The sequence below is a fragment of the Homarus americanus genome, unplaced genomic scaffold (genome assembly GCF_018991925.1).
Source record: "Homarus americanus isolate GMGI-L3 unplaced genomic scaffold, GMGI_Hamer_2.0 scaffold39675, whole genome shotgun sequence".
In the NCBI taxonomy this organism is placed as follows: domain Eukaryota; kingdom Metazoa; phylum Arthropoda; class Malacostraca; order Decapoda; family Nephropidae; genus Homarus; species Homarus americanus.
The window spans coordinates 6,375,769-6,388,743 of record NW_024736071.1 but is presented as its reverse complement, the minus strand read 5'-3'; the positions used below and the strand labels follow the sequence as shown (position 1 = coordinate 6,388,743).

Sequence of the window (12,975 nt, the reverse complement as noted above, 5' to 3'; positions counted from 1 at the left end):
ATAATGACACCTCTCCCTTGTGGTCTCACCCATGCCCCCCACCAATACTCCCTTTCCCCCCACAGCGGCTGCCCTCAAGAACTGGTGGTGCTGAGGGCGTGTAGCAGCACCCAAGAGCTCTCACCTTAGCTCGCTTGATGCCACCAGACAACTCTCACCATACACCCTCACTTGGCACCTCTTTTCAACTCTCTTGTACTATAAACATCTTGTATATTGGCACTGTACATAATGTCCATACACTGTAATTATCAAAAGGGGGATTGCATTTTAAGAGTTGTCTAATTTTTAGTCTTAAGTTGTAAAATGTAGATTCAGACCCACCGCCTTTACGCCTCTCATTATTACGCTTCCTTTACTGCCACTTAATTTTTGCTGCCCAGTACCTTTGCTCTCTCTCTCCTCCCCCTCCTCCTCCCAAGAGATAAATCCATTACTCCAGGTTAACCTTCAAGTTTCTCCCTCACATTTATGCACGTTCTTCTTGCATTTCCTCTGTGTACAGTTTTACGTATATTTGTCTCTCTTATTGCTCTCTTTATGTTGTTGTGGTCTTATTGTTGAGGCTAAGTGACGGTCCTCACTCATACACGTTGTCCCTGTCTGCCGCTTGTCCTCTTATTATCATGCACCACACAGCTGCAGTGTCTTCTCATCAGTCCCGCACCTCTCATGTTACAGGTCGTAAACTACCCTCGTACCTACGTTAAATTGTCTCGTCTCTGGTCTGAGGAGTTGTCGTTAGAGTCAACAACTGTCATTTAGTCTTGAATCTCAATGTTGCCTGACTCTTGAGCTGTGTGTGTGTGTCCCCGTGTTATTGGCTGTTCTCTGTGGTGGTTCGCGCATAGGTCCTAACTTAATACAGCTTCGTGTCCTCCTTCTCTCTTATTTAGCCACTGAATATCAAATTAGTTTCTATATTTGGTTAGCTCTTTACTCTTGTCATATGAAATTTGTTAGTGGTCCGTCTCTTCTTTTCTCTTTTCAGTCTTCTTTAGGATTGGGATTTTGCACCGTTTTTGTCATTGCTTTTCTATAAAGAATCCTCGCTCTTGTTTAACTTGACCGGGTTTTGCGTGCCTGTACGTTGGTCACATAGCGGCTGCACTACAACACATGGGATTCCCTTGTGTGTTATGGCGAGAGAAAGATTAGTCAACAGCATACGAGTTTATGTAGTGGATTTTTTTTTGGTGGTTCTTCACTCGGAGGAAGTCATCCCAGCCCATCACTCCCAGCCGTGAGCGTATACAATAAACTCATTCATCATAGTGCTTGTAACACAGCCATATAATAAACTTCTTAACCTAAGCTTCACGACATATATCTAGAAAAGGGGAAATATCCTCTGAAGAAACAATTATCTGAAATATTATTTATTGGTCTTTATATATTAAGGTCCTTTAACCCTTATGCAGCGATTGTGGCGTTTTAGAATTTTGTTCTGGTTACCACCAGGCGATTTAATGTAGCCTAGGGAAACATCCAGGAGCCACGCAATATTTTCTCTTTAGGTTTTTTATTGTATTTGAATAATCTCCGCCGCGTTGACACAAACAACATGATAACTAGTGCTCATTTCTTTGAAAGTCAGAGCTGCACACATCTTGTAGTATACTAGTTCCTCTGATACTAAGAGCTGGCCCTCCACTAGGCTCCATGCATCAGCCCTTGACAATCGTCACTTGATTGTCAGTTGACAGATGCCGGTAGAGGTTAATTTAACCCCTCCATCACTGGACGCCACTTTTAATATTTTATTTGACTCGCGCCAAACGATTTTGTTGAGCGCAGAGATCCTTCGCAATGCTTTCTTGGCCCGCTGTGTCCTCACATCACAATAAGTTTTGATAAGTTTACCGCTAATAAATATTAAGGAACACTGAGGGACCTCGCTGGTGAACTATTATGCGTGACCATGAACTTCTTCACAAATAAAATAAAATTATTTCCATTATCACGACGATCAGTGAAAAGTATGAGGAGCCTGTGAGAGATTCATGCCTGGCTGTGTGATATGCGTCCTTCTAGCGTTTTTGGGCTACTTCCCCGCCGCTGTACACTTTTATAGTGTATTGTGGTCAACCATGCATCTGAACTACCCTCTTCCTCACTCATGTCTCCCTCCTTAACACTTAATTATATAAAACCTCACAGCGGCCATCTAGTTGCTTTTTTGTGGGATGTCTTGTTCTTGTTTCTCTTTACCTCTTCGTTGTTCTCGGTTGTCTGTAAGATCTTTGTGTTGTCTAATGTATATAAGAGTCCCTGCATCTTCTCAGTTCCTTTGTAATTTTTTGTGTATTTCTAATGTATAAAAAGTTTGTGTGTCTAAATTCTCCTTATCTTAGCTTAAAATCGTCTTTATTTTATTTCTGTGACCTGCTTTCTTTTTCTTTGGCCTGGCACCCCGTTTTTCTCTCTGCTGTCCCCGTAGATGGTGTCTCGTGGGTAGATGTGCTCCATATCCCTGACACTGGTATGGCCCGTGTAAGGCTTGGGTAGTGGTGGTATGATGCACGCAGTTGTTGTAGTGTGTTGTTTGGGGCCGCAGGTGCGCAGGCAGAGGCGGCCTCCCCTTCCACGCGCTCACGACGAAGAGCTCAGCGCCGTGTCACCAGGAATGAGTCACGCTACCACTCCGGTAAGTACCTTGCTGGTGTCCTCTTCCCAACTAGCCGCCGCTACTGCGTAAGGTAAGTAATAATCTGTTGTGTAAAATGTCTAGTACCGGTACGTTTATTTTATTTTTTTGGGCAGAAAAAAATATGACTACATATTTAGTAAGTATCTGTATAATTTTCCTTATTTTCTTAATACTATTCATTGGTGCATCCTTGTAGTACGTGGTGAACGTAGGTGCCAGGATTTACACTAAACTTTTGATTCATTTATCGTAGAATAGGAAAGTGTGGTTGACATGGTTGGGTGGTTATGTAGGCTGTACCCCACCTAGCCCTGCTGACCACAGTCGACCGCCCATGAGCTACACTTTTTTGCTTCTTTTGAGGCTGAAACGAAAGGGAAAGTGGGTCGAGTGAAAAGGCTCATTGGTATTCAGAGTTTATTTATGAAAGGGCTACACTTCCATTCCAAGTGTAAAGATTGTTATTAAATGGGAATTGTGGTAGGACAGGAATGAGTTCACTTAACCAGAACAACGGGACGCTACACTTCTCGTAAATTGTTGTAGTGTATTATTTGCTGCTCTCGGCGTGAAGCTCCTTATATTTTACTGTGTTAAGGTGGTGAGGATGTTCAGATGAGAGTTGTCAAACCTTATGTGCTGTGTGTTGCTGGAAGTACAGAACTTATCTGGTGTGTGGGAAGTTGGGAACAGTGACTTCACCTGTCCTCTTTGTGGCCGTTATCAGAATGGGTAAAATTTTTTTAAGGGAGTCTTGTAGTAAAGTAATTTCAGAGTAGGTAACTAACTTTTAAGGTAACTATTTTTAAGGCGGTGTGACGGTGGTCAACAAATTTTTAAAGTAGCGTCACAGTAGATAAATAATTTGGAACATTTCATTAATTTAACACATCTTATATTATTCCTATAAATTGAAGTAAACAAAAGTTATATTTTCTTACTGGTGCACCAAACTTTTGGTGAGGATAATGTTTTGTGACGTCGGTGTGAGTAAGACTTTTGAAAGGGAAATTATTTTGTGATGCATTATTAGGTATTCATCTATTTTGTGATAAGTAATTGAGTTTTAATGTGTTTTTTAATATATAATTGGGTATACAGTAAACCGCCGATATAACGGACACTTTCTATAACGCACCTCTACTTTAACGGACCGGCCTCTCCCCCCCCACCAATTAGTCCGTTATATTGGGATTTTACTGTACAGTAGTGCGTTTACAAGGGGTCGTCAGGTTTTGTGCAGTGTGGCAGAGCTGTTTTTGTTTACATTCGACAGAAGGAAACTCGCAATAGTAAACATACTATGGAATCAAAGTAAAGCAATATTAAAACAAATATATCAAAGATAATGATTTGTGGAATGTTTATATGACGAGCCCCTGCAAACGCATTACCGGATAGTGAAGGGGACTGTGCATACAAGTGAATAAAATTTTAATTCAAGAAAAGGGAGCGAGAAAGAGCCTTTAAAAACTTTTCCTCCCTATTGTTCAGCGAAGTTATGATATCAAGAAACTTTCATCAATAAATATACAGTATAAGCTTCTGAGGGACACAATTTATTATCACTTTTGGTCACTATTATGCTTCTTAGAACTAGTTGGCAATAATTGCCGAGTTCTGGTCCAATTCGGTTAATTTTAACTCAAAACAAATATTAGTTTCGTTTTGTTAATGTTTTTACTGAATGGTTGACTGAGATGATTTTATTCCATCGAGGGACCCACTTCTTTGCTGACTGTGGTGACCTTATGACTTCCCTGGCCTTAAATGTATCTATGGCAGGTGTTTGGTTTTACTTTTTTTCATGTAAATTATGTCAGAAAATCTACTTAACAATTATTATTGGCTTATCATTCATACTATGTGCACTAATTATTTTATCGTTGAAATTACACAAGGTTTAAGTTGGAACTGTAGACGTGCATTTGAATTTATTTTTACAGCGATACCCTACAAAATAAAAGTCAATGAATTCTTAGATACAAGAATACATTTACAGTGTTGACTCATCTAGATTTAACATCGCGGGTTAGTTTTTGTAAAAGTTACCAGCACGGGATACGTATTAAAACGTATTTATGGGGGGTGTGGGTTCGAATCTGTATTGATGTGAAAGTATTGCGAGAATACTTTACTCCCTGGAGCCCTTGACGCGGTTGTTTACGATACTCTTGGCATTCACTACATAAATAAGCAAATAGCGCTCGTTGTCGGGAAATTTACAAATGTTTACTGTGCGTAAAAGGAAGGTGATGAGTAGGCGGCTCCGACCGAACAGTTGAATTTGCATAATTATTTGCGAAGAAAGGTGAGAGTTAGCATTACTTGGCCCGGGTGACCATTTCACCCAAGACTCGGTTAGGCTAGTCACGCGTGGCCGAGTATACGGGTGACTGGGGAAGCTTGCCAGGGTACTAGTAGGATGGAGGCTAGCCTGGGTAAGGGTAGGAGGAAGGCTGGCCTGGATAAGGGTAGGAGGAAGGCTGGCCTGGATAAGGTTAAGGGTAGGAAGGAGGCTGGTAAGGGTTGGATGGAGGCTGGCCTGGGTAAGGGTAGGATGGAGGCTGAGCCGTGTGTCAGGAGGCAAGTAGTAGTGTAGATGAGAGGTATGGGTATATTCTGCTGAAGATTCACTCACAAAAATAGTTAGAAATTTGGGAAGTTACACAAGAAAGAGTTTTAGTTGTTTCAAAATACTATGTACTACCGTAAGTCTTGAGAAATAAAAGAATTGCATGACGCATCCATAACGTTGTCATACCCCTTTTTAGTCCTGGGAAAAGTGTGAGGAGGGTGAACGTAAGTAGTATAAAGACTTGTTTATCGCCTAATATTCAGAAGAAAAAGTTATAGTGATGGCCTGTTTCAATGTAGAGTCCCCTTCACTAGTGCGTTTACAGAGGCACGTCAGGTTTTGTGCAGTGTGGCAGCCAGTGTTTGTTTGCATTCGACAGAAGGAAACTCACAATAGTAATCATACTCTGGAATAAAATTAAACAATATTAAAACAATTATCTCAATGTTATGATTTGTGGAATGTTTATATGGCGAGCCCCTGTAAACGTACTAGTGAAGGGGACTGTACATGAGTTAGCCAAAGAAGCCATCCGTTTTCTCTTGTGAGGTGCTGTCGGGACGACAGCGCCAACTAAAGTAAACACAATGTTCACGGAAAAATTTATAAATATAATACAAATTAAAATAAACTTTTACATTAAGACGGCAATAACGATGCATAAAGACACTCGGTAATGATAAAAATTACTTAAGGAATTGTCCCAAGCTTTCTGGAGAACCTATTTGAATGACAATAAACAAGAAAATGGAAACGACGATGCACAGAACCAAACAGGACCTGACCTAACTAACGTAACCAAACCAAGCCTACCTAACCTTACCTAACTTCCTAGCCGTCGGAGCATCTGGCGTATTAAGCAGAATGAACTTACTTTAATATCAGGTACCAATGAAAGTACTTTTCTTGAAGCGACATTGTGTATTTTAGAAAGTGGCTATATACAGGATCGTCTTGCAGCTACAGTAATTATAAAAGGCGGTCTTCTATATAGCCTTTTTGAATTAGCTGCAGAACGGTCCTGTCTAAAGCAACTTCAGCCGTATTTTACGGGGGTTTTTTGTGGACGTAAGAGTCCGATTGTTTCTTGCGCTGAAACATTTTTTTTCACTGTCAGATCTCTACCGCATTTTGAACACTTGCACGTCTTCCCAAGTAGTTCATATTGACAGATAAATTCTTGCAGACGGTCTTCATCATTCACAAGCACAGATAACTTGCGATAAGACACTGAACACGATGAGATAACAACGCCTTTGAAAAACAAGATGGCTAGCTTCTCCTATAATTAACGGTCCTTAAGTGTGGAAATGATTCTGGGTCGAGGGCTTTTCTAGTAGGTGTTCAACTTCACTGGTCAGGGGGGCTTAACATTGGTCCAGATTTACACACATACACTGACACAATTATCATCTTCACTCTGGGAACTGAAAGGGTGAAGTTTAGTCGTTGACCGTCTTTTTACAGAATATATTATATACAGAAACTGCCTCAACTATGACCCTGCCTTGAGTAACTGGCTTATCTGCCTTTACTGAGTCCCTGCCTGTTAAGAACTAACTAGAACTCTCGGCTCAGACGCCAGAGAGGGGAGGGTATGACGAATCCTCGCATGTTGTATTCGTATGATTTTCATTTAAGAGAGCCTGGGACACCAGTAGGGAGGTTTACGACGTAATATCAGCAATCCTACTTGTAGTTATGAAACTATTAATGTACTATTCCTAGTTATACTAAATTAAGATAACAATTTTGTGATGGCGTCTTACACTCCTTTAGGAAGAACATTAAGTATACGAATATACATTTCAGTTCGAATCCAATGATACTCGAAAGAAAATTTAAATATATACAAACCCATAATATGGGATTCGAATCCAACTGTATGAATCTCATCTTTTACACAATGAATAAATTCAGAAACCACATGTGCGAAAAGAAAAAAAGAGATGTAAGCAGACCATAAATTAGAAAACCGGGACAGTGAAGGGACAACCAAGCCAATATTTATGGTAATAAACCCCCCGATGTGAGGCTCCGTCGTTACTTGTAAATGTTTACAAAGACCTGGATCACAAATTTATAGTTTAAGAGCAGCGCCACGGGAGAACTCCCGGCGGAATATTTACTGTAAAACTGTTATTTCTTCGTCTACAAAGCACATGAAATTACTGCCATGGAATCAGGTGATTTATGATGGAAGATAGAAAAAACGGGAGGAGTTAAAATTACAGGAAAAAAGTTTTGTATAGTTTATTACGTACTGTGGAAAATATGAACGAATTCCATTCGTAATTTTTACTGCTAACTTTTTCCTCCACTATTACCAGGCATTCTCTTAAGCTGCAAGTTCAGTTGTACCCACACCTGAAGCGGATGACATTGGGCATTGTAATTCTTCTCTTAGTGTGGATTTGACTTATAAATATGACATTCATGTTCCTGTGAATCTTTCCAGAGTGCCACCTCCTTAAATATATGTCATAATTCCAGTCGTTTTGAATGTTCGGGAGACACAGGTTCTCCAACTTTAATTTTTAATTTTATTGAATAGTACAGTGATTGTAGATTTTAGTTATTATTCTTAACTTGTTAAATTAATTTTTTTTAGAATTATCCAAATATTATTTTGAAGAAACAGCACAAGTCTGCCCACCACCGCGTGTTCCTCTGTCAGCTGGGCCCCCCATGTCCTTGTATATAATTATTCTGACTGGTAGAGACGGAGGAGCGCGCGACGGCTTGATTGGCTGTGTTTTGGCCGCTATGAATGTAAACAGATTCAGGAATATGAATGATCAGTTAATAAAAAAGACCCTAAGTTCCCCTCGTAGGAAAGTTATTGCACGAAATATTTTTAAGGCTCTCGAGATACTCAAACACATCAAGTCAGTGGCCGGCTTACAAATAATGTATGAACCTACTTCATATATTAATGTTCGATGAGTTTATCATTAATTACAATTAATGACTAATATGAATTATGTAAATAAGCACATGATCATAATTTGTCCCATAATGATTAAGTTGAAAATAAATTCCACAGGAGCATGATGAATTTTCCTGTCTGTACGGTTACTTATTCGCCTGTCTGTCTGGTTACTCATTCGCCTGTCTGTCTGGTTACTCATTCGCCTGTCTGTCTATAGTCATGGTACAACAGGGAACCACTTGCTTCCTTCATTGCTTATTTTCACTCATCAGATTTATGACGTTTACAGACACTTGTTAGGTAATACCTTTATAACTGACAGCGTTAGTGTTTAACGGTGTAATACATTTTACACAATGAAAACATCACCATATCCTGTTAAGGGGTGTGCTTGGTGTGTGTTAAACTCAGTAGCTCTGCTGATAGTGTTGCAGTATTGAGAGTGTATGGTTGTATTAAGCTGTCACTTTTCTAGGCTTGTCAACATAGTGATATTTAGGATCTTACAAGAAAACTAAAACTCGTACAGTACAGTTAATTTGTTATAGTGTTGACGTCACGTATAGTGCTACTGACAGTTAAATTTAGGCAAAAAGAAATGGAAATTAGGGATCACGTGAAGAACCTCCTCACCAGTTTATTTCACCTATATTATTAACCACCCTAACCGAACCTAACCTCATCTCCCCAAATAGTTTTAGGGTGTTTTAAATTAAGTTCATTGTAGTGTAAGAAGGAAAGTGACATTAGATAAATTGAATAGGTTGTAGTAGATGTGTACTGGACTGTACCTAAGGTTTATCACGCAAGTAATTTTTTTTGATTCGTGAGTCAAGTGATCAAGACACGTATAGAGCCACTGACGCAACTATAAAAAGACTTCTGCGGTGTTATTACATGGGAATCTTATATGATTACTACAACTGGTTATCATGTAGCACAGAGAGAGATTGCTTCAGTTTTCTGCTGCCCGACATGATCGCTCGTGTCTCAGTAAACAGTGTACACGTCATCTCAGTAGCTATGAGTGTGAGTGCCCACGTGGTCGTGTTCCTGCGTCTGTGCCAGTGCGGAAGACTACGTAGTCACCATTAATTAACGTTCAGTTGTCATACACACAATGTACTCAGGAATGCTGCGACACGTGCGCTCACCTCCGTGTGTGTTTTTCTTCAGGTGTCAGTATTGCTGAACTCAAGGGTTGTAGTTGTTGCCGTGAAAATATTATTGATGTTGGAATGATTCCTTTCCAATAGTTAGATTTGATATTTTTATACATGTAATACAATGATAATGTTATATAATGCAAATGTTTACTGAACCATATGTTAAAGTACAATAGCAGTAATTGTCTCTTAAAGTAATGAAATCAAATTAAGTTTTTGGAATTCAACTATTTTTTTTTTCAGCAAATCGGTACCACCAAGGAATTTTAAACACTCTTTGGGTACAACACTACAGTGACACACTGGTAGTAACTTTGGGAAAATTACGTTTAGGAACACTTTGCCAAGCATCCAATTGTTTGGTTATTAATTACGTAAGACAACTGCATGACAAGTATTGAAATTGATGCTCTTGAATTATAGAAATAACGCCGGGAATTTCCCGGAAAATTAGTAATCAGTTTTACTCTCGGGATCCTTGATGAACCCGAGTGGCGAGTTTTTATTACGTCTTAGATATTTATTTCTTTAACATAATGAGGCCACATAACGAAGTTCAGAACACGAGACGACATGAACCAGAGAACAAGCTGTCTAATCGTTTTGTGTGTGAGAGCTCACACTCGACCACTGATGAGTGTGTGTCCCGCCTGCTGTCTCCCCCACCCATCACGCCCTCAGTGTGTACGGATCACTTTACTCTTTCTTTCCTAATTGATACTGGAGCTCTCAGCGGCCACAACCACCTTAGTCTCTGAGAGGTTCTGAACTGAGGTGCAAATCTTCAAAGAGATTTGGTTTGTTTTACATCTGTATCATTTCTGATTATGTTTGACTGGGTTCAGACGTACTTTGTTTCTCTGAAATATATTACCAGCAGATTGAATGGTACGCAGTATGTATCTCGTGTTGTGAGTGTAAGTTATATGCCCCCCCCCCCCTACACAGACGTTATCGCAGGGTTATCTCGGGGTCAATCGTTGATCGCTTAATTTATCCCCGAAATCGTTGATTATGTAAAACAAATCCGGAGCTTATTGATATTGAAACAGTTTATTTAGCCAGGATAATGCAGATACAGAGTCGATAATAATAACAATATTGGCATGGCTGAGCCAGTTGAGAGCCTGAGCCACTCTTCTCGCCCACCACGGACCTGGGAGTGTTTCTTCAACATGGACTGCGAAGCGGGTCTCTAAGTCAGTCTCTGGCGGAATCCCATTTGCTATATAACTCGATTAATATATAATAGGAATTATTAGTTTTTTGCCACTGATAGCGGCTAGTTTATTGTGCACCCAATACTTATCCTGTGAGCTGTAGCGCAAAAGGATTACAGAGAAGAATTCACTAAGGGTCTGTATATTTAACCCCAGTGGTCAGGGTATTGTGGCATTGAATGTTACAGGGTATTTCAAATAAGTCCTTTGTTAAGACTCTGTAAATAGTGGGTAACTTATTCGCAACTGCTTGAGTACAGGAGTGTGAGGCAGTATGTCTGGCCGCACACCTTGTTATTCGCATTTGCGTGAAAGGTAGTCAAGTACATTGTGTGATTGGTTCTATACATGAGAAATGATATAGCTACTGAGTACAAAAAAAGTTTCGGCTATCTTGCCACTAGAGATAAAGTGTTGTGCCATTTCACACACCTGTCTTTAAAAGGTTCTATCTTCACACAATCAAGGACGTAGTGTTCGAGTGTGTGGCCATATGTTTGACCACACACTTTACATTTAGTTTTGTTCACTTCTTCTTGAGGGATATACTGCCTTAGTCTAACGGCTACAACATCTTGTAATCTAGTGATCTTGTTACTTGCTCCATATACTGATCCTCTTGGTACATCTCATCATTCGTAAACAGTATATTGATTAATGCCTGTTTGCACTTGTGTGTTTTGCAAGAAATTCATCAGTAAGTTCTTTCCTAATTACAGTCTTAAGGTTTCTTTTTGACAGACCCATATTGTATTCAATAGTGTCTTTGTTAGACGCGAACTTGTTGAGGGCCTCAACTCTGTCATGTTCTTTGACGCCTATGTGAGAGGGGATCCACGAATGTTTGATCTTGACAGCCCGGTCAACAAGGTACGCATATTTGTGTCTGGCGTCAGAGACAAGCGCGTGACAACTTAAGTTGAGGGAGTCAATGGCAAGTAGTGAGGATAGAGAATATGTGATGATGAGACTGTCACTGACAGTGGTTTCAATAAATTTAATGGCTGTATGGTAACTAATTCAGTTTGTAGAGTGATTGCCCAGTTGTTAATTCTAACTTTTTTTTTCAATTGTATTACCGTTAGGTTGAGTCAGAACGATAGCACTTCCACCCCTCCCACAGGCAGTGTTAAGAGATCCATCAGTGTAGACTGTAGATGGTCTGTGTGATGTTATCATCAGTCTCTAGGGTGTGTATGTGTTCACAAGCTCTCACTTTGGCAGTGTGTTGGAGATAAATACTTTGTGTAATTAATCTTTTAGGCGGATATGTCGGTATTGTGATATCGAAGGCAACTGTCCGCCAGGGTGGTAGGAAGTGCTGTTGCTTCTCATATTTGTACAGATGGTCTAGTCCAAACATCTTCATATGTGTAGCTGTAGTTTGGATCCATTTAGGTTCACCAGTCCCATGATTCACACATTCTAGCAATTTTAAGGAAACAATGTTATCAGGATCACCACGCAAAAGCCTCAGGGCAATCATGAGATGGATTTAAATTATTCTATCTTTGACACTGGGTATACCTAGTTCTTTCCTCATATTAAGTACTTTAGTGCTCGTGGGGCAGCCTTGGATAATTCTGAGGGTTTTATTTTGAATTTATTTCGAGCTTGTCAATGCCTTTCCCGTCACGAAGGACCAGGGCTGGTGCGTGGTAATCTATCCTAGGTATGTACATTGTTTTAACAATTCTAATATTAGAACCATAATGTGGGCTGTAACCCGCTACACTTCTCAGAGGCTTCAGTCTGTCAGTGCATTGGCGGGTTAGCTGTTGTATGGCAAGTTAGGTACACTCGCAACAAAAAGTATCGGTGCATACTGTAGTGTGAACAATTTGAGACCAGTGACGATAGGTATTGGGAAAGGCGAGTTGTTCCAGCCGTATGTTGGCAGCCCTGTAATCCTGCTGAGCAGCTACTATGGCCTGGTCAAGTGAAACAAACCGTTATAAATAAGGTCGGGAAGTGATAAATAGACAGTATGAAATATGAGGAGCTCCCTGTTAACTAAATTATTTGTGATACTTGTGAATATTGCCACATTAATTTATGCTACCAAATAAACCACTCAACCCGGTCGTCCTGAGGGGTGGTGCAGCGTGGACGGCCGCTCCGAGACCTGTCGTCTGTAGCACCAGTTTCGAGGTATCGCCGAATCCATCGTGCAGCGGTGTTCCTGTTTACACCAACCCGACGGCTATTATCTGTGACGCCGAACCCTTCGTTATGAAGGGCAATAATAGCTCCTCGTGTTCCCTCTGAGGTTTCCATGTCGTCTGGCATGTGTACATCTCTCCTGCTTCATATTGCCTTTGTTTTATACCCACGTTCACCGAGACCGAACCCTCGCTCATCATTCAGTCGACACAAAGCAACAATCCGAAAAGAGGAAACAAACACACTGATTGTCAGCCATATGGCAA

General features: G+C 40.3%; 1 protein-coding gene across 1 annotated transcript in view; it reads left to right on the top strand.

Annotated features, from left to right (window-relative positions):
• Positions 1–12,975, top strand: part of LOC121871676 (disco-interacting protein 2-like) — a gene marked incomplete at its 5' end in the record, with an annotated part of 242,037 nt that overhangs the window by 3,531 nt on the left and 225,531 nt on the right. Inside the window, 1 exon segment of the mRNA XM_042374088.1 lies at positions 2,558–2,647. Within this exon segment, the coding sequence (XP_042230022.1) occupies positions 2,558–2,647 (90 nt within the window).